The 20,306-nt window shown below is 37.8% G+C and overlaps 1 protein-coding gene across 3 annotated transcripts in view; it reads left to right on the top strand.

Moving 5' to 3' along the window:
* The window catches only part of LOC110208344 (prostaglandin reductase 2-like), a 44,690-nt gene extending 26,650 nt beyond the window's left edge, over positions 1-18,040 (top strand). For all 3 annotated transcript variants that reach the window (XM_020986313.2, XM_020986314.2, XM_020986312.2), the window contains exons 5-10: positions 1,618-1,788; positions 3,034-3,243; positions 7,614-7,735; positions 8,551-8,638; positions 16,131-16,170; positions 17,348-18,040. In XM_020986313.2, coding sequence (XP_020841972.1) covers positions 1,618-1,788; positions 3,034-3,243; positions 7,614-7,735; positions 8,551-8,638; positions 16,131-16,170; positions 17,348-17,412 — 696 coding nt within the window. In that variant the 3' untranslated portion in view covers positions 17,413-18,040. The remainder of the gene's footprint in view (positions 1-1,617; positions 1,789-3,033; positions 3,244-7,613; positions 7,736-8,550; positions 8,639-16,130; positions 16,171-17,347) is intronic.
* Positions 18,041-20,306: the final 2,266 nt, after the last annotated feature.

The following is a 20,306-nucleotide window of genomic DNA, read 5'->3' as shown; positions in this document are numbered from 1 at the left end:
ACTTTCATCATTAGTTAAAAGTACCTGTTAAAATGGATGTATGTGTTGTTACTACCACCTGCAAGCAGTAATGTGGCACATCTCAACCAGAATTTTTCCTAACAGAAGTTGGAGATTTCTAAAGGACTAATTTAGAAGACAGATAAGTTTTGAAAGGAGAATACAGGAAAAATGGTCAACAACTTGGCTTGCTGCTGACTGAAATTCTATTACAGCTGAGAACTAAGCAGCTGGAAGGCAGCAGGGGACAATGAATACTTGGAGGAAAGAAAGGTGTTTAAGGGGCAGTAGGATGCAGAAAGAACAACGAGGAAGTCCTGAAATCATACTTCACAGTTTGGCCTAATGCCAACTCTGTTGAAAGCCACTAACAATCTCCATTACCTGCCTTACAGGGTTATAAGGAAATTGCTTTCCAAGTGTTATGATACCAATGTGGGGAATTATTATTATTTCATTATGGCGATTGATTTACAAATCAGATCTTAGTTGGAAGAAACCTTGGAGGTTATAGAGTAATAGCCCTTCTTTCTATAGATCAGGAAACTGAAAGAAAGGAACACTGGGTTACTTTCCCAACATCACGTAGCTAATTAGTGGAAGGGCTCTGTAGTAAAGCAGAGAAATAAACAAACAAAAGAAAATCTTGAGCACCTAAAGCAGAGACCATGACTTTTTATATTCATGGCATTTTTTTGTTGATGAAAGAATTATCATAGTTTCCCTTCTTTTCCATATCTTTTCAACATTGGTCCTCTGGAATTATGATTGGTCGTTGCATTGATTAGAATTTTTAAGTGCTCCAAAAACTTTTTTTTCAATATTGTTATAGTTTAAATATTATCCCAGTTCTGCTCCCGTCCCTCTGCATAAGTTCAAGTAGTCCCAAATTTCTGTGAAATTCTTTCTTTCATTATTTCTTATAGCACAATAATATTCCATTATATTAATATGTTGTAATTGGTTCATCCATTCAAATGATGGGCATCCCTATAGATTCCATTTCTCTGCCACTACAAAAAGTGCTACTATAAATATTTTTATGCATATAGGACCTTTTCCTTTTTCTTTGATTTCTACACCACTAGTAGTGATATAGCTAAGTTAAAGGGAATGTACAGTTTAATAACTCTTTGGGGATTGTTCCCAATTACATGCAAAATGGCTGTTATCATTTGTTCTACCAATAGCATGTCAGTGTCCCTAGTTTCCCACAGTCACAACGTTTGACATTTTGAAGGTTGAACTTTGGCTTGAGGCTTTGATCAGAGATTCTGTATTCTAATGCTGCCATTTTTTTGGATAGCATGTATTAGTATTTCAATGAAGAAAACTGCCTCTTCCAAGGCCAATTGGCAACTGTTTGGCAGCTGAGTATGAGAGTCATTTGTGGTCACTGAGAGATTATGTGACTTGTACCCACAGTCACACAGCCCATTGTGACAGGCATGCTTTGCCATACCGCTTTTGGTCCAGCCTTATACTTTAGTTCCCTTAGAGTATAGATACTTTAACATAACAGAAATTATACAGGGTTAATTTGCACCAATGTTTCCTGTTTTAACTCTAATAGAAATCCATAGTGTGATATTAAAATATGTGCATATTTTATTTTAGATAGACCCACAACTTGCAGATGGACACCTTTCTTACTTTCTTGGTGCTATTGGTATGCCAGGTTTGACTTCTTTGTTTGCAATTAAAGAAAGAGGTCACATAACTATTGGTTCCAACAAGACATTGGTTGTCAGTGGAGCTGCAGGTGCTTGTGGATCATTGGCTGGCCAGGTAAACTCTGCTCATGATTACTTACTTTTTTTAAAAAAGAAACATCTATAACTGAAGTCTCAATGTAAAACTAGACAGGCAGAAGTGTAAGATTGAGAAGCACAGGTAATGTTTTGCCTAAATAGTTCTGATAGACAGGTTGTGTTTAACTAGTCAAGTATGTTAAAGGTGGTCTTAAAAATAAACATGCTGTGATTTGGCAATTTATTTGGGGTGTAGTTCTCCATTTATGAGAAATTTAGATAAAACAGAATTAGGTTTAAATGAGCGAATGCTATGATGGAAACAATCAGAAAAAACCACCTCTCTGAGATTTCATATTCTAATGAGTAAATCTGCTAAAACCATATTTTCTCTGGTTTTTAAAAATTCTGAATAAATGATAAATCATTGGACGCAAAAATATAGAATTTAGTACAGATATGCTCAGTTTAATGTTACTCTAAGTAATGTCATTTTAGAAGAACATCTTAATACATTATAACCAAATAACACTACAACATTGTGAAACTGTTACATCATAATTTGGTATAAATCAAATAACTGGTGACAATGTGAATTCACGTTTACTTCCCCTTGGCCATAACTTTTGAACATCATTTGGGTTATTGATAGGGCCATTAGCATTATTTGTATGGAACTACCTGCTCCCTGGTTGTTTTACCTGCTATATTTTTTTCAGAACCAATGACTGGCCTTTAGAGTAAGCTTTTAAACATTTTCGTAGCATGTCTATATATATATATATATATATATATATATATATATATATACATATATATATATATACATATATATATGTATATATATATATATGTTTTATACAGATTAAATGTAATAAACATATTCATAATGAGAACTTACAGAGTGCAGTTTTTTCTGAATACTTTTTTGGAATCTCTCAGGCTCAGAAATTTAGGTTCACATTATAGCATTGTGATATATGTTAATGGTCTGATGATTCCTTTTATGAAACTATATCTAAGATATCTACTTGTAAACTCAAAGTCACTCTCTGTTCTACTTACATGTTTATGATTTGTTTTAAACATCACATTGTATCCTGTATCATTGTATCTCTCTAAGTCTTTCAGTAACCTTTGGTGAAAAGTTTAAAAATTGTGACCCGACCTGAACTGTAGTAAATGCCAGTACACACTTGCAGTTGCTTACAGCTTTTCCACCATTCTAGGTACTGTTATACAAATATGAAACTATTTAATATCCAAACTGTTATTTTTATAGATTGGCCGTTTGGAAGGCTGTTCCAGAGTGGTGGGAATTTGTGGAACAGACGAGAAGTGCTCCATCTTGGTCTCAGAACTGGGCTTTGATGCTGCAATTAATTATAAGAAAGGGAATGTGGCAGAAGAACTCCGCAAGGTGTGCCCATCTGGAGTGGACGTTTACTTTGACAATGTTGGTGGTGACATCAGCGATACTGTTATACGCCAGGTGATTGATCACTTCCTGCTATAAATTTGAATGATTCTTATTTCTGTTATTTTACACACACACACACACACACACACACACACACACACACACTTTGTTGCTCACCATCCAAAACCAGTTCCACCAAGTTCTATGCTTGCTCTGATAGAGCAGTCTGATGGTTTATTACTGCCTTCTTCAAGGCAGTCATGCTCAGCATCTCGTTTGTGTCTCTTGCAGAGCTACGATAAGAACAGTTAGTCAGCAAGCTCTGACTAACTACCTACTGAGTGTCTGCCACTATGGATGCAAAGAAAAAAGCAAAACAGATGTTGCCCTCCCAAGAGAGGAGACATTACATACACTTACAAATATATAAAAAGTAAATAGAAGATACTTTTGGGAGACGGAAGTGCATTAGTAGCTCCTGAAATCAAGATAGTGAATCTTGTACTTGAGCTGAGTTTTGAAGGAAAATGGGAATTCCAAGAGATGGTGGTGAGAAGAGACTGCATTTTAGGCATTTGGGGGCAGCCAGTGCAAAGACAGGTAGGTGGCACAGTGGCTCCAGGCCTGACACGAGGAAGAGTCTTCATCTCTCCCGAGTTCAAATTGGGCCTCAGACACTTATTAGCTATGTGACCCTGGACAAGTCACTCTGTTTGCCTCAACTATAAAATGTAAAATTAAAAAGTTCCTCATCTGTAAAGTGAGCTAGAGAAGGAAATGGCAAACCACTCCAGTATCTTTACCCAGAAAACCCCAAATGCGGTCACAAAGAGTTGGACAAGAATGAAAACAGCTGAACAGCAACAATACAAAGTCATGGAGAGGGGAAATGGAGCATTGCGTGTGAGGCAGCACTAGTGGGCCAGTGTGCCTGGACCACTGAGTGTGTAGAGGAGAGTTACCTGGAAGAACACCGGAAAGGCAGGAAGGGGCCAGTGTGTGAAGATCATGAAGTGAAAAACAGAGCAGTTTTATTTGATCTTGGAGGTGAGAGGGAGCCACTGAAGTGTATTGAGTTTAGGTGTGATGTTGTCAGAGAGGTACTTCAGGAAAATCACTTTGGCAGCTTTGTGGAGGTTGGAGTGGAGGGGAGAGACACTTGAGGAAGGGAGGCTGCTACAATACTCCAGGCAACAGGTGTTACTGGCCTGAACTAGGGTGGTGGCAGTGTGAAAGAAAGAAATTTCAAAAGAGTAGAAATGACGAGATCTGCAACTCACTGGACATATGGGATGAGTGAAAGGGAGGAGAGTGTAATTAGAGCAAGGCTAAAGGCCTGGGATAGTCCTGGGGATTGCAGGAATTTGGAGGTCATGATGAACATGGAGAATAGGTTTAAGAAGAGTAAAGCATTGTCACACTCTGAAAATAAATGACCAAAGAGCCAGAGAGATTATGCACCAACTCTTAAACTCCGGAAATATGAAAGAGCTCACAGAGATTATACACCAACTGTTAACTGTAACCAAAGAGCCACAGAGGTTATAGGAAATGATGTATACCAGCTATCCAATCTGAGAAGCAAAAGAAGATGAAAGCAAATAGCTCCCCGAGTTTATAGACAAAGAGCCTTCTTTATTCCACTAGAGGAGGAAAACCAGACACGTGTGCCAGGGTCCCCTCTAAGACCAAAGCAGCAAGGCTCAGCCCTTTTACACATGGTTGTGCCCAGACAGAGAACAAAGCACTGAGGTGTGAGCATAGGAGTAAAGCGCAATAGTGACAAAGAAGTGAGTTTGCCTAGTGACCAAAGATCTATTCTTGGCAGGGCTTCATGACCAGAACATGGTTGCTTTAGATGCTTCTCTGAGCTCAGGAACCACCTGGAGCTGGTTTAAGCCAGTTCTGTGATTTAGCTGCAGCTGAGTTCATCCAGAGGGTGAGTGCAAAGGATTATTGTTATGCCAAGCTCAGGACTTGGCTCTGGAAATTTAAGCCAGTTCTGTGATTTAGCTGCAGCTGAGTTCATCCAGAGGGTGAGTGCAAAGGATTATTGTTATGCCAAGCTCAGGACTTGGCTCTGGAAAACAAAGAGAGCAGCAAAATGAGCAGTCTAAGGGTGAGGGTCTTGACAGCACAAAGACAGATGGAACTATAAGAGATTAGAATGAAATAGAGAAATATCAGTTACTCATCATGGAAGTGGAATATTTGTGGGTAATGTTGAGATGAAGGGCATCTCTCTCAGCTTTGTATAGCTGAGGTGGAGTGAAGAAATGGCTCATGGGAGTTAAATAGATTAAAGGAATGGGAGGTTAGGGTATTTATGGAAATATCATGATATTCATGTTGAATTCCTTAATATAAAGCATGAACTTGGATGGAAAAGGAGCCAAGGCACTGAATGCATTGAGACAAGAGGAGGAATGTCCTAGGGCTTGGTAGACAATAGACACCTCAATCTGAGTGATAAATATGGATAGTGACTCTTAAATGAGGACAGTTTGCTGAGTGATGGCAGAGGGAGAGTCTGAAAGCATTAAAGAGGACCAAGAAGTATTCAACCTCTCCTCCTGGGACCAGTGAGTTGGGGAGTTTGAGAGAAGGTGCAACCCATCCTAGAACGAATGCAAGTGATGAAGTGTCATTGAGTATCAGGTCTCAATGAGTGCCAGAAGATGGAGGTAGCATGAGAGAAACAGACCTAAGAATCAGAGAACTTTGTTAATTATATAGAACAAGAATTCGCGAGGACGGAATAGAAGGGTGAAAAGATATGGAGTTAGATGTTTTCTAGATAGTGTTGAACATTTAGCTTTTTGCTAATCAACAGGCATTTACTGTGCACCTACTGTGTTCCAGGCATCATGCAGAATGGGGGATATAGTGCCAAAAGTGCAACAGTCCTTGCCCTCAAGCAAGGCATTCTGTCAAATGAGATAATCTAATCCTTTTCTCATTAATTCTTCCAAGTAAATGAATTAATGTTATTTCTTCATAAGTAGTAAGCTTTTGATGTCTTTCATGCTTGTCATAAAGAATATGGAAAATATATTAGGAAGAAAAAATAATTACATGTAATCATGCCATTAGGAAAGAAAGGCATACATGAGCTAGGTGCAATCAAATGATGGCTGATCTTGGGGTGCGCTCAAGGTTTCTCAGAAAGAAACAGAATTGTCTTTGCTAGAATCAAAGGACTCTTCCTGTCTCACCATCATCCAGTTTCTACTTACTACTCCCAACATGTCCAGTTGGGAAGCTAAGAGAGTAAACTGAAATGACTACAAGTGGATGAACATTTTATGTTTTATAGAGTTTTAGTATTTCACTGTCAGTTGTTACATATCACTTTACTAGATAGTTTAGCCTAATTTGAAGTGAAGTGAAATTTTGAAAATGAGCTTCTGTTTCCTTAAAATTACAGAATTTTAATATTACATTTTTTTCCTGATTAGGAAGTTTCACTTTCCCTCTATATATCCATTTGCTTACCATTTGATGTTCATAAATACATGCCATAGATAAGAGTCCACTCTCTCCCCAAAAATCTCTAAGTTATATTGTGTTTTGGGTTTTTTAGGCAATTGTGGTTAAGTGACGCCCAGGGTGATACAGCTAGTAAGTGTGAAGTGTTTGGTCTGAGGCCGGATTTGAACCCAGGTCCTCCTGACTTCAGGGCAGGTGCTCTATCCACTGTGCCACCTAGCTGCCCCTCTAAGTTACTATTAATGGAATAGTCAGGGTATTTCTTTTCTTGTACCTTCCAAGGACACTTTCATTGACACTTATTATTATTTTAATAAGTCTTTTTTTAATTTTAAAAACATTTTTATTTAAAGTTTTGAGTTCCAAATTCTTTCTTCCTCCCTCCCTCCTCCTCTCCCTCCTCCCCCATCCCTGAGATGGCAAGCAGATATAGTTTATAGATGTGCAATCATGTAAAATATTTCCATATTAGTTATTTGTACAAGAAGAGTCAAATAAAAGGAAAAAATGAAAGAAAGAGAGAAATAGCATGCTTCAGTCTGTATTCAAACAATATCAGTTCTTTCTCTGGAGGCAGATCTTCATGCTTTATCATTAGTCCTTTGGGATTGTCTTGGATCATTGAATTGCTGAGAATAGCTAACTCATTCACAGTTCTTCATCGAACAGTATTGTTACTGTGTACAATGTTCTCCTGGTTTTGTTCACTGTACTTTCCATCACTTTGTGTAAGTCTTTCCAAGTTTGTCTGAAATCATCCTGCTTATCATTTCTTGTAGCACAATAATATCACATTACAATCATATATCATAGCTTGTTTAGCCATTTCCCAATTGATATTGACACTTATTCCATGAAAACATTCATTCTTTTCATAAAGCAGCTTCATATTTAGTAACTACAGAGAAACATCTATTTCTTGGGGGAGATATTAATCATTTTTCTCTGAACAGATGAATCAGAACAGCCATGTCATCCTGTGTGGCCAGATCTCTCAGTACAATAATGATATGGCTCATCTTCCCCCATTGCTTCCTGAAATAGAGTCAATTCTGAAAACAAAAAACATCACAAGGTATTCTTTCTTTTCTTCATTTACTACCATATTAAAATCATATATGCAATATGCTGTATGTATATATGTAAATATATACACACAGAGATATGCTTTTTTGCCCAGAGCTGTTCCCCCATCCCAATCCAATCCAATAAAGGTTTTATGAAGTGCCTAATATGTGCCAGCCATTTTGCTAAGGGCTAGGAATACAATTAATAAAGACAATTCTTGCCTTCAAGGAGCTTATGATCTAATGGGGGAAGACAATATACAAAAAGAGCAGGAAAGGTGTGAGGGGAAGTGCATTGGGGAATACTGGGGAGCATCGTGTTCCCTGGAGTTGAGACTAGGCAGAGAAGCAGATGCAATGTGGACAAAGGAGCTGAGAGCCTACCTTCTGCCCTTTGTAAAGGAAGGCATTGGGAAGGCTGTGGTACTTCACCTGCCAACCCTCCAATCAAAGAGGAGAGGAGAGGAGAATGAGGGTGGTCAGGGCAGTCAGGGCTTGATTTAGCATCATGGTGATGAGATTAGATGTAATGAGGTTATCCTGGGAGGGGCATCTTGTTCCTTGGAGTAGAAACCCAGCAGAGTAGTGCTATGCATTTAAAAACCACTTGAAGCCAGGTAAACAGGTTGTGTTAACACATGATTTTTTTGACATTGACTTCCTGTTATCTTTTATTTTCATAACATTTGTCTAAACCACATCTGACTGAACTCAACATGATTAAGCCATGATATTTGTTCCATGAAAAGATTTCAGAGGCTTGTGAAAGTATCTGATCTTGCTTTTCTCCTGTTTTAGATGGCTCTCTTTTATTTTGCATTAGGGAAAGATTTATGGTGTTTCAATACAAGGACAAATTTGAGCCTGGAATTCTACAACTGAGTCAGTGGTTTAAAGAAGGAAAGTTAAAGGTAGGACTTGATGCTATGTCCTTATTAATTTATTCCTTTTATCTTATTCCCCTCAAATGTAATGAGCCTGAATTTCTGTATAGTTTGAAAAATCAGATTGTTATCCTGGGTATAGTTAGTTCAAATTAAATAGCTGGGAAAAGTGTCCAGTTGCTCACTATAGTTAATTTAAATAAAAATCATATTGATATGAAGATTATATTGCTTTGTTTCTGGGGGGATTCTAGTACTGAGATAAGATTTGAATAAAAATTTCTAGCTCATGGATTCTCAAAGGGAAATCCATGAATCTCAAGGTACCACCAAAACCCTTTTAGAGGGTCCTTGAAGCCAAAATTATTTTCCTAAGAATACTAAAAAATTATTTAACTATTAAAATACTCCTCCATTTCCCAACTATCTATCCATTTGAGGCTGAATTATCTTCATATGCTTTAACCAAATCAATGTATCACAACAGACTGAATGTAAAAGCATATAGGAGAAACAACCTGTTTTCTGCTAAAATACACATTAAAGAGATTTGCAAAAATATGGAAAGCAATGCTATGTTACTGTAAATGTTTTTTTGGGATAACAGTTATTTTTCATGAAAAGTTCATATAAATATATAACAGACTTATCGTTATTTTAGAATGAATAAACATTTTTAAATATCCATTTCATTTCTAACTGGAAAACACTAATAACCTCAGGCCATGGGAATGAAAGCTATTTGGGGTCCTCAGCAATTTTTAAGGGTGCAAAGGGACCCTGAGACCAAAAAGTTTGTGAACCAGTAGTTTAGACCAGTGATATCAAACTCAAATAGAAGCTAATCTCTGCAGGCTACATCTTTGCTTAGGCAACCAGAAATTAACATATCCATGTTGTGTCCTATTTTTATTTACTTTTGTTAAGTATTTCCCAATTACATTTTAATCTGGTCCAGAGGATGTCAACAACTCTGATGTAGAGTATTGCTATTTAATTGTAGACTATCTTGCTGGTTAGAAGCCGTTGGACTTCCCTTCTATGTTGTCTACCCCCATTAGACTGAGCTTCTTGAGAGCAGGAGCTAACTGTCTTTTGCGTTTCTGTATCCCCAGCATTTAGCGCAATATCTGTTACACAGTAGGCATTCAATAAATGCGGATTAACTTCTTTTAACTTATCCCTCATTATTTCTTCTTTTCCCTCAATCTCTGAATAAGAGGCAGATCCTTCCAAGCCCTCTATTTGTGCACTTCCTTTCATCCTCTCCCATGTTCTCTGGAACACTGCTCTTCACGAGGCTGTTACCTTTGGGGACGGGTTGAAGATTGTTGACTTGGATGATTAACTTATTCCATCCACAAACATTTATTAACTTACTACTATGTGCTAGGCACTGGGGATACAAAGAGAAAACGAAACAGTCCGTGCCCTCCAGAAGCACATTCTGTCTGTTGAGGCAATAGATACAAAATAGAACATTATGCAAATGTGTGCAAAAGAAACACAAAGGTAATTTGGCAGAGGAGGCATCAGCACGTTGGAGGATCGGGAAGGGCGTCATGTAGGGGGTGGCACTTGACCTAAGATCGGAAGGAAATGAAGGATTCTAAGAGGCAGAGTTGAGGAGAGATATTACCTGTGCAGAGACAGGAAGGAATGTTGTGTGTTCTGCAACTCATAGTCTTTGTTGCTGCAGGAGACTAAAAGGTTAAGTGACTTGCCGGTATCACACAGTCAGCAGCAGGACTGGAATCCAGGCTGTGTCTCTGGCTGACTTATCTACTGTACCTGTTATTATTACTGTTTTTATTGTTATTGATAATAAACTCAAAGAAAATGAAATATGAGAAATATACCGTCTTTTATCACTTCAAAGTACTTGGGTTCCTTCACAGCTTATTTATGGCTGTTTTTTTTTTTGTCAAGGTTCCTTCCATACTTCCATGTTAACACAAAGTGTTGAATACTCATTATTGGCTTTTTTTTCTTCAGCACAACAATTTTCCTTTTTTTTTTTAAATGTCAGCTTTAATTTGATAGAGAACTAAGAGTAAAATAAAATTAACCTGACCCTGCATATAGGCCATAAACAGATCTGTCCATGTGAGAGACGGTACAAATCTAATCCTGGCTCATCATACATTCTCAGTTGTTGCTTCAAGAATGTATTGCATGCTTGTTCAGTGAATAAAGCACTGTGCTTGCTAGACACTGAAGAGAATGCAAAAGAATTAAAGGACAAAGTTCTTGCCCCAAGGGCTTGCAATCTAGTTAGGGAGGTATGACATTCAGTGGAGGGCCTACCCCAAAGGCAACTCCTATCCATCAGAAGTTCTAAGCCTCAGTGTCACTTCCAGGGACTCAAATACAATGAGCTGAATACCCGTAAGATAACTTCTTGGTGACATCATTTGCCACTATGTTTGGATAAGTTCTGGAGCTGGTAAAAAGTTGAGTTCATTCTGGTACAGTAGACCAGAAGACTAGGTATTTACTTGCCCTAGCATTCAGATAGAGCTCACTGCCACCTCTTGCCTACATTTCCAGCTTCCCAGCATGAAGAATGATAACCTATGGAAACTGCTTCTGCACCAGAATTCTCAGTTATATTGGGACTAGAAAAAAATGGAACCCAGTCAACTGCTTCTTCCCATATCTTGTGCGCTAACAGATTCCCACCTCCTGCTCCCTGTGTCCCTGTAATTGAGGTTGCCATCTACTGAGGTGAAAACCCCCTCTTCTAACAGTCTTTACTCTCTCATCCCTATCTACTTTAGTTCTTTCCATCCACAGACTGTTTTCTTGTCCTTCCATTCCATTATGCTTTGTGGAGCCCCATCTTCATGGTGAATCCCATCTCTAGATCCCTTCCTTTTGCATCCTTTCCACATTCTTACAGTCATGGAAACCTGGCTCCCTCTCATACATACTACACCCCTGGCCGTCTTCTCTGGAATGCCTTCCAAATGGACTAGAAAGAGAAGTTGACATACTCCTTGATCCTCATTGCTATGTCTATACTGTCCCCCTTTACCCCATTACTCAGCAACTCATTCTCCTTTGAAGTCCACTTCCTTCATCTCCATTGCCCCATACAAATCCTAGTCAGCTATGTCCTGGCTTCCAGGTGATTCTCCTTTCTTTCTCAAGGAATTCAATACCTGTCTCATAGTCTTTGCCACCCCTGATTTACCCACATATTCAGGGACTTGAGCATACGTGATGATGTCCCTGGAACTCCCAATTCACCAACTTCTTCAACGGCCACTTCTTCCTTCCACCCACAAGAATAGTCACATCTTAGAATTCACAAACTTCACTATTATGCTAGTTACTTCCTTGATCTTGAATGCTGCAATTCTGTCTGATGATGACCTTCTCTGTCCTTCCATCTCTTCCTTTGTCTCACTTCTCCTAAACTTATTCTTTGTCCTCAGCAGAACTTCCCTACCCTTTCCTGTTTTTCCAGTCTATTATCCCTATACTCACCTCACTTTCCTCCCTTTAGTTTTGAACCTGTAATTGACTCTCTATTTATGTATATTTTTGTAGCTCTGATCTTGTCCCGATGTCACTTATGCTTTGCCACATCTGAACTCTGGATTATCTCCCACCATTTGCCTATTTATACTTCTTTTGAATACCAAAGACTGCAGATGGAGGAAGTCACACAACCATACTGATCAGGTCCACCAAAATTTATACTGCCTTACCTCCGATGAGTCTTTACTTCCACATGGACATCTTTTAATTATTTCCTGCATGAATCTTTATTCTGCTACCTGAAGTGGCTGTTCCAAATTTTCTCTTCTGTTGTCAGGCCTTCTAAACTTCTTCTACTTCTTTTTCTTCTTTTACTCTTCCCTCTTAGAAGAGGATCTCAATTTTTACTTTACTGACAAAATAAAGGCTATATGCCATGAGCCCTTTTTTCTTTCCTACATCCTATCCCCGAACCCCTGTACACCATACGCCTAGTCTCTCTTTTCCTCTGATGTATGGGATAGAGGTAGCTCTTTGCCAAGGCCAGTTCCTCTACGTGTGCAGTTGATACCTTTCTTCCCTATCAGTTCTGGAATCTCGATTAGTCTTGCCCTGTTTACTAGCTCTTTCCCCATTGCTTACAAACAAGCCTCAGTCTACACATTTTTACAAAAAATCTTTCCCTAGGGGCAGCTAGGTGGTGCAGTGGATAGAGCACTGGCCCTGAAGTCAGGAGGACCTGAGTTCATATCCGGCCTCAGACCAAACACTTGACACTTACTAGCTGTGGGATCCTGGGCAAGTCACTTAACCTTAATTGCCTTTAAAAAAAACAGTCTTCCCTGGACCCTTCCATTTCTTTACTGTCCTCTATCTCTTCTCCTTTGAATATCTAAATTCCTAGAGATGATTACTTACACTTGCTACCTATACTTCTTTACCTAGCATTTTTCAGCTCCATTTATTGATAATTCCTTATTTGCCTTTAACATAAAATACAGATTCCTCAGGCTGGCATCTCAATCCCTCTATAATTTCATTCTCACCTATCTTTCTCAATTTAGTTCATATTTGTATTCAGGCCCTATACATTCCATCAGGAGCTGGGTAACCTATTTTATCAATAGTCCTGTGGAATCATAGTTTATCATTATTACCTCATCATAGTTTCTAAGTCTTTATCATATTAATGTAATTATATAAAATATGGTATTTATTCTCACTTCACTCTATATCACTTTATACAAGTCTGCCTAGGTTTCTCTGAAACTATCCCCTTCATTGTTTCCTATAGCACAGTGGTAGGAGATCGCCATTTATATACCATAACTTATTCAGCAATTCTCCCAATTGATAGACATCTCCTCAGATTCCAATTCTTTGCCCCTGCAAAAAAACTGTAAATATGTTTACATAACTTTATAATTTGTTTTTCTTAGTACTAATTGCTTTCTTAATCTACCTTCCCTTGTTTTCTTCTTCTTCCCTTTCCTTCTTCTTTGAAGTTCAGTTTTCCTCCTGTAACATTATAATTAGTTTTGCCAGGTAAATTATTCTTGCTTGTAAGCCCATATCATTTGACTTCTGGAATATCACATTTCAAGCTCTCTACCCCTTTCCTATGAGATAATTTACATTTTCTTCTTTGTTTCAGTCTTTTGACTTTGTTTCAATATTTCTTACTGATTCATGGAGTTATTAGCATCTATTTGATCCACTCTCATTTTCTGGGAATTTGTTGCATGGGCAATAAATTTTATACCTATTTTGCTAAGACTGCCCTTTGTCTTCCCAATTTTATCTTTAATTGCTTTATTTCTTTTCCAATTGTTTTCCTCTAGTGCTCTCATTTATAAAAAAATATGTTATCGTTTTTTTAAAGGCTGTAGATTAGGGTTTTTTTTTTCAGGAATTCTAATTGAATGTGTGCCCAAATTGTGTTTTCCTTAGACCTCTGCTTATAGACATTTTGGAATCATTCTTTTCTTCTAGACTGATGTCTTGAGCATCCCTGTTGTCATAATAGCTTTTTGGGGTGGGATTCTTTCTTTCTTTGCTCCTTCTTCCAGCCTGCTTCCTGACTTTAGAAGTGATGTTAGGCCTAAGCTTTGTCTACATCTGTAGGAAAAGTCTGGGCCAGTCCTGTTGCTACTTTCTTGGGGTTCTTGAGGACTGAGGTATTCTAGAATCTCAGGGACGGCTCAGGTTGGGGACCTGCAAGTTTTCAGTGTTCCCTGGGTGGTCATCACAATCCAGGGCAAAGTCTGATCACTGCCTCCCTGGTCTAAGCTCTGCATGTTCCTGACCTGGATGTGGGCCTGAGCAACATACATGTAGAGTTTCAGCAGAATACCCCTAGACCCTCGGTACTAGAACGTTCCAGGTAGTGCGCTTTTCACCAGATCCCCACCATCTATAGATCTCTGTCTGACCTGGGCCCGAAGAATGACTCACTTTACTTTTTTTCTTCCCTTCAATTTCCCAATCAGGATTCATTCTGGTACATTTTCTTTTTCTTTTGTTTTTAAAAAATTTTGCTTTTAGTTCCCAATTTTCTTCCTGCTCCCTCTGCCCGTTGAGGAAGAAAGAAATACAATGCAGTACAAACATGTATAGTGAAGCCTGGTGCATTTTCTATCTGTCTTTGGGGAGTTGGAGGAGGGTTCTTGGGGAGCTCACTGTACTTCCTGCTACTCCACCATCTTGACTCCCCCTCTGGTAATGACCTTGCTGTACTGATAGCCCTGATATTTGGTATGGATTGGTGACTGTGCTGGAAGTGTTCGTGTCTGCGCTTTGGCCCTCATGTTTCTATCACCCACTTTGAGACTTGGTCCTTCTGAAGTAGAGAGGCAAAGGCTGGGATTTCTGTTCTTTTTTTCTCCTCCATATTTTGTCACCTTGCTGTACTGCATTCCTTCAGGTGGCAGTGGAAATGGAGAGGAAGAAGTGAATACCAGAAACATTTCAAAGAAAACTTTTTTCATGGCAGGATTTCTTTTTTAAAAAATTTATTTTGTCTTAATATCAGATCATGTCTGAATATACCCTTTACCACTCTCCTACCCAGTGAGCCATGCCTTGTAAGAAAGAATAATGGGGAGAAAACAGAAAATCAGTTCCATATAACCACTCAAGACCCAGTGAATCTGATGGTGTATACAGTATTCCACTCCCATAGTGTCTCTATCTGTATAATTATAGGGGGCAGGTACATCAAAGAAGGTATTGCAGATAGAAAAAATTTCTTAATGAACATCTAGCCCAATAGTTTACTTTCAGTAACGTATAGGAGGGAAAGGATGTCAGAAGTTAGAAGGAGCCTGTTAATAATAAATCAGTTAATTTCTTAGCCATTTGGGAAAATGGCTGATTAAAATGTGTGCACACTCCTACTTTTAAAAATTTACTTAATGTAAGAATTCTAAATTATACAATAGAAAACAAATCTATAATTATTCTTACTAAAAGTTATCCTTTACAAAGGTTATAGGGCAGCTAAGTAGCACAATGGATAGAGTACTGGGCCTGGAGTCAGGGAGATTCATCTTCATGAGTTCAAATTTGTCCTCTGACACTTACTAGGTGTGTGATCCTGGGCAAGTCACTTAACTTTGTTTGCCTCAGCTTCCTTGTCTATGAAATGAACTGGAGAAAGAAATGGTAATCACTTCTGTATCTTTGCAAGAAAACTCCAAATGGGGTTATATAGAGTCAGACACTACTGAAAGTGACTGAACAACAACAAAGATTACGTTTTGTTTGCAGCTGCTTTGATGTGGTAGAAAATGTTTTCCATTCTGTTTGTTTATTTGGCAGAGATGCTTAGGGGTAGAGTATGAGAGGGGGAAAGGAAAAAACCATATCAGTTGGTGGGGAAAAACAAATTTCATTCATAAAAATATGATTTCTCTGCTTTTATAGATCATATGTTGCATATTGGAAGTATATCTTTCTTAAAAGGGGAAGGTGCTGAATAGTTTGCCCTTGAAAAGTAAGAAAGAAAATTAATTCCATTTATTTTGATTTGTAGATTAGAGAGACAGTGATCAATGGCTTGGAAAACATGGGAGGTAAGATGATCAGAAATTCTGTAATAATTCAAGTGTAAGTTCTTGCTCTGAAACAGTACTTTTACAGGCATTCCTTTCTTTCTCTCCTTTTCTCCATCATGGCTTTTTTTTTATTTCTGGGAAATGTTACATTAATTTGAATGGAATATGAACTTATCCAACCTCTACCAAAGATTCAACTTAATGATATTTAAGAGGAACATCTTTTTTTAGTGTATCTCATTTTATGAGGCTCTTTCTTGAGCTCCTCAAACAGTATGCGCATTTTTACAGAATGAATGGGGAGTACTTTTCACAGTTTATATATTACACAGATTGGGGAAAAGTTTTAATATTTAGTTCTCATGTAAATAGATTTGTTTTTGTCCTACAGGAAAATAGAAGGGGAAGAGGAGAGAAGGGGGGGAGAGATAGAAGAGAGGGCAGGCTAGGGAAGGGGTATTCAGAATGCATGCCATCTTGGGGTGGGGGGAGGGGAGATGGGGTGAAAATTAGGAACTCAAAATCTTGTGGAAGTAAATGTTGAAAACTAAAAATAGATAAATTTCTATTAAAAAAAAAGAAAATAGATTTTTTTTGTCCCCATATGCATAGCTTTCAAAATTCTCTTCGGCTCTTCTTTGGTGAATATGTCCACATGTACTTAGCCATTAAAATTTTATTTTAGAGTTATGTTACATAAAACCTTTTTATTTTCTGAAATCTTTTATTTTCCATAAAAAATTGAATATTTGCCTTAGGAGAAATCCATATTGTGAACATTGTAACTACTCTTCTGAATACCACATTTACACAAAACCCTAAGTTTGTTAACAGATGTTAGTTTTATTTACTCATCTTCTATAACCATTATGTCTTATTTTCCTTATAAGAGATTCTTTCAAACTTTTTTCACTTACTTTCTCTCCTGAGCTTAATAGTAAATGAGTATAGTTAGTAACTGATGGACATTTTCAGTTCAGGTACTAATGTTTAAGTTGTTTTACCATGATTTGGACTAATCTGTGTGCTTCAAAACTGATATAATCATTTAGGACTTTATTCAGAATTGTAAACCTGCATTTTGATATATGGATATATAATGTTATTTTGAGCTATGATAACAATTAATTATAAAACTGGTGATATTATGTAACGGACACCAATTCTTCAAGATAATTTATTTTTTCTTTTTCAGTTGCCTTCCAATCTATGATGACAGGAGGCAATATTGGGAAACAAATCGTTCGTATTTCTGAATAAAAATCTCTGTCCTTTCATTGGATTACACATGAACAAGAACATCAAGCAGATTTCTTTTCAATTTTAACAAGAGAGATTTTAAAGTCTGTTAATAGATTTATTAGATTAATTAAACTAACTTTTATTTTGTCTCATTTTATTTCATATTTGCAGCATTGGTGATAGCTTTAATGATAATTATTTCTTCCAACTTCATATACCCTATGTATGACTAATTATAGTATAACAAAAGGTCAGCATGACCCATTTTTCATTTTCTTCCAAGAGCTAGCATTATGTATGATGTTTGTATTTGATATTTTGAATCCACAGAAGATTTTAGTACTATTTTTAATATTCTGAATAAAACAACAATTGAGAAATTACTTTGTACTAGAACCTTTTCAATATCCATCTCAGGTAATTTTTTATTCATTTCTAATCATTGACTTTTGCATCTAGTGGGAATAGAGTGCTTGCTACTTTATAACATTATCATTAAGACTTCCTGTAAAAGTTAAGCTTGACAATATTCAGATTGTTCAGTTGTGTTTTGTCTTCAAGAAGATGAACAAACTCAAGTCTTTAAATACTTTAAGAACTATGTAAAGGTCTGATTGGAACATAAATAAAGACACTTTCCTTTTGAGCCTGATTATATTTTGTAACAATTGCATCTCACTACATATACTTTACCCAGGCCATTAAGAAATTATGGGAGCCACATTTTACCTATATTATCATTACAAAAAAAAAGTCTGACAATGCAGGTAGCCTTTTAATTTGTGGAAAATGATAAACTGCATTGAAACATAAGATGAAATGAAGGGGAAAATGATATTTGAATTAATTTTAGACTCAGACCTAGGGCACTTAATTCCTCTGCTATATCTTTTTACCATCATCTTGAACTGTTTGAAATTAAGAAAAGTACAGGAATTATAGGTATTTATTCTTTGGTTACTTTCGGGAACAGGACCCAGAAAGGAAGGCAGAAATATTTATGTTTTCTTTTACCTTACCACTATAATTTGAAAAGAACTAAAAGGGCTTTTGGAAGAGAGACAGAATCTTCACAGGTATTCTGTAAAATGTAGTTAAGTGGTATGCACAAGTCTTAATGTAAAACACAAATCTTTATGTAAAGCGTTTGAAATTTTTAAAAATTGAAAATAGTTCATTAAAATAATTACAGGTGCACAGATGTGGCATTGTTTCTCTGATTCCCTCTAGGCTCTCTCCTCAGGCTGGAGCTGGCTCACTCATCCTATTGGTACCCACTCCAGGTTTGGGGGGTCCCTCCAAAGGGTTGGCCATACTGTTTCTGCTCTTCTTCAGTGTCATAACAATAGCCCTGTTGATGGGGAGGAGATACACTCCTACAACTTGCTTTGCTTCTCATTTATACGAAGTACTCAAAATGACACGTTGACTCTTCACACCAAATATTTAGTAATCAAGAAGGCAAAACCCAAAAAAAATCATAAAGTAACATTTTCAAGAGAAGGAAAATGCATGAATAGTCAAAATATAACAGTATACCTATAAAACTGGGACACATTCTTCCACCAATACATATAATGCCCATGGGGGAAAGTGGGCACACAAAGAAACCTAGCAGTGAAGCACTGGAAGGGAACTCACAACTCTGGACTGCAGACCTTACACAAGTCTGTATTTCACCTGCTATGCAGGCCTACTCCTCTTCTGGGCCTCTCTGCTCCTGCTGGATGAAGCCACTACTCTGCTACTCTTAGGCAACAAAAGCAGCATTAAGCTTTTTTTCTAAACAGGTGCATTACACTCTTTCAGTGAAATGGCAGCCCTAAGTCTACAGTCTTCAGCTTTCCAGATTTGCTCCCTTATGCTGCTCTCTGGGCTCTGTGGTGAAGAGCAATTCAGACAAAGCCAGCCAGCTCTTCATACGGCAGGATTCTGCCTTCTCCAGTCAGATCCCAGCAGTATCTTCAGATGCTGTTTGTCTAATGTCAGCCAGAAGCTACTGTTTTTGTTTTCTCATTCTCCTCTGCTGCTCTCATGCATCAGTAGGCAGTCTCTGCCCTGTTTCTGTTTCTGTTTCTATTATCAGCTTATCTCTTCATGAGGATATTCTCATTCTTATTTCTCTCCCTCCTCCCTTCCCCAACTTATGCCTCCCAAATCAAGATTCCCTGGGGAGTAGTGACTCATCTCTAATTTGGGTTGAGAAACCCAAGATCCACATTGCTGTCAAGTATTCTGCAAGCAATTATTACAGAATAATTCTGAAATAATTTAATGAATTATATGGTGAATATTTAATAAACTCCTATCCTAAGCATATCATTTTAAAATTTAGTGGGAGTTTCTTAAAATAGCACACTTATTCAAACAGCTTACTCGTGAATCAGAGGTACTGAACAATATAACTCTTTTTTTTTTCAGCCAAAGATAAGGTTTATTAGAACATCTGCCATATTGGCCAGACTCTTAAGGAATCTGAGCAGCAGCTAGATTTTAAGCATCTGAGCATTTTGATGGAGACTAGGTGACCTTATATCTAGAAAGACTGTGGAAGTCTTTCAAGTAGTTTTCAGGGATTGTGAAGTAATAGAATGCCATGGACTTGGACCACGTGGCCAAGGGAGAATGGAGCCTAGCTAGGATTAAGGGTGGGAAGTGGCCTGGGACCATAAGGAAAGAAAACAATGGAGGGGTTGGCTAGGTTAAGGGTAGAAGAGAATTGGGAAATTGGGTGTAGCCACAATAAAAGTCCAGTTCATGGGATTATAGCCTCAGGCAAATGTCAGATTTTTGGCCATGTGGGAAAGTCCAGGATTTTTCCTTTTTGGGGTCTAGATCCCATCATCATCATTCCCTCCTCAAACAAATAGGACCCAATTCCTTTGGGGTAAGGGGTGAAGATCTTGGCTTCT

This window comes from Phascolarctos cinereus, unplaced genomic scaffold, assembly GCF_003287225.1.
Source record: "Phascolarctos cinereus isolate Bilbo 61053 unplaced genomic scaffold, phaCin_HiC Scaffold_3;HRSCAF=262, whole genome shotgun sequence".
Classification (NCBI taxonomy): domain Eukaryota; kingdom Metazoa; phylum Chordata; class Mammalia; order Diprotodontia; family Phascolarctidae; genus Phascolarctos; species Phascolarctos cinereus.
This window is presented reverse-complemented; position numbering and strand designations above follow the sequence as displayed.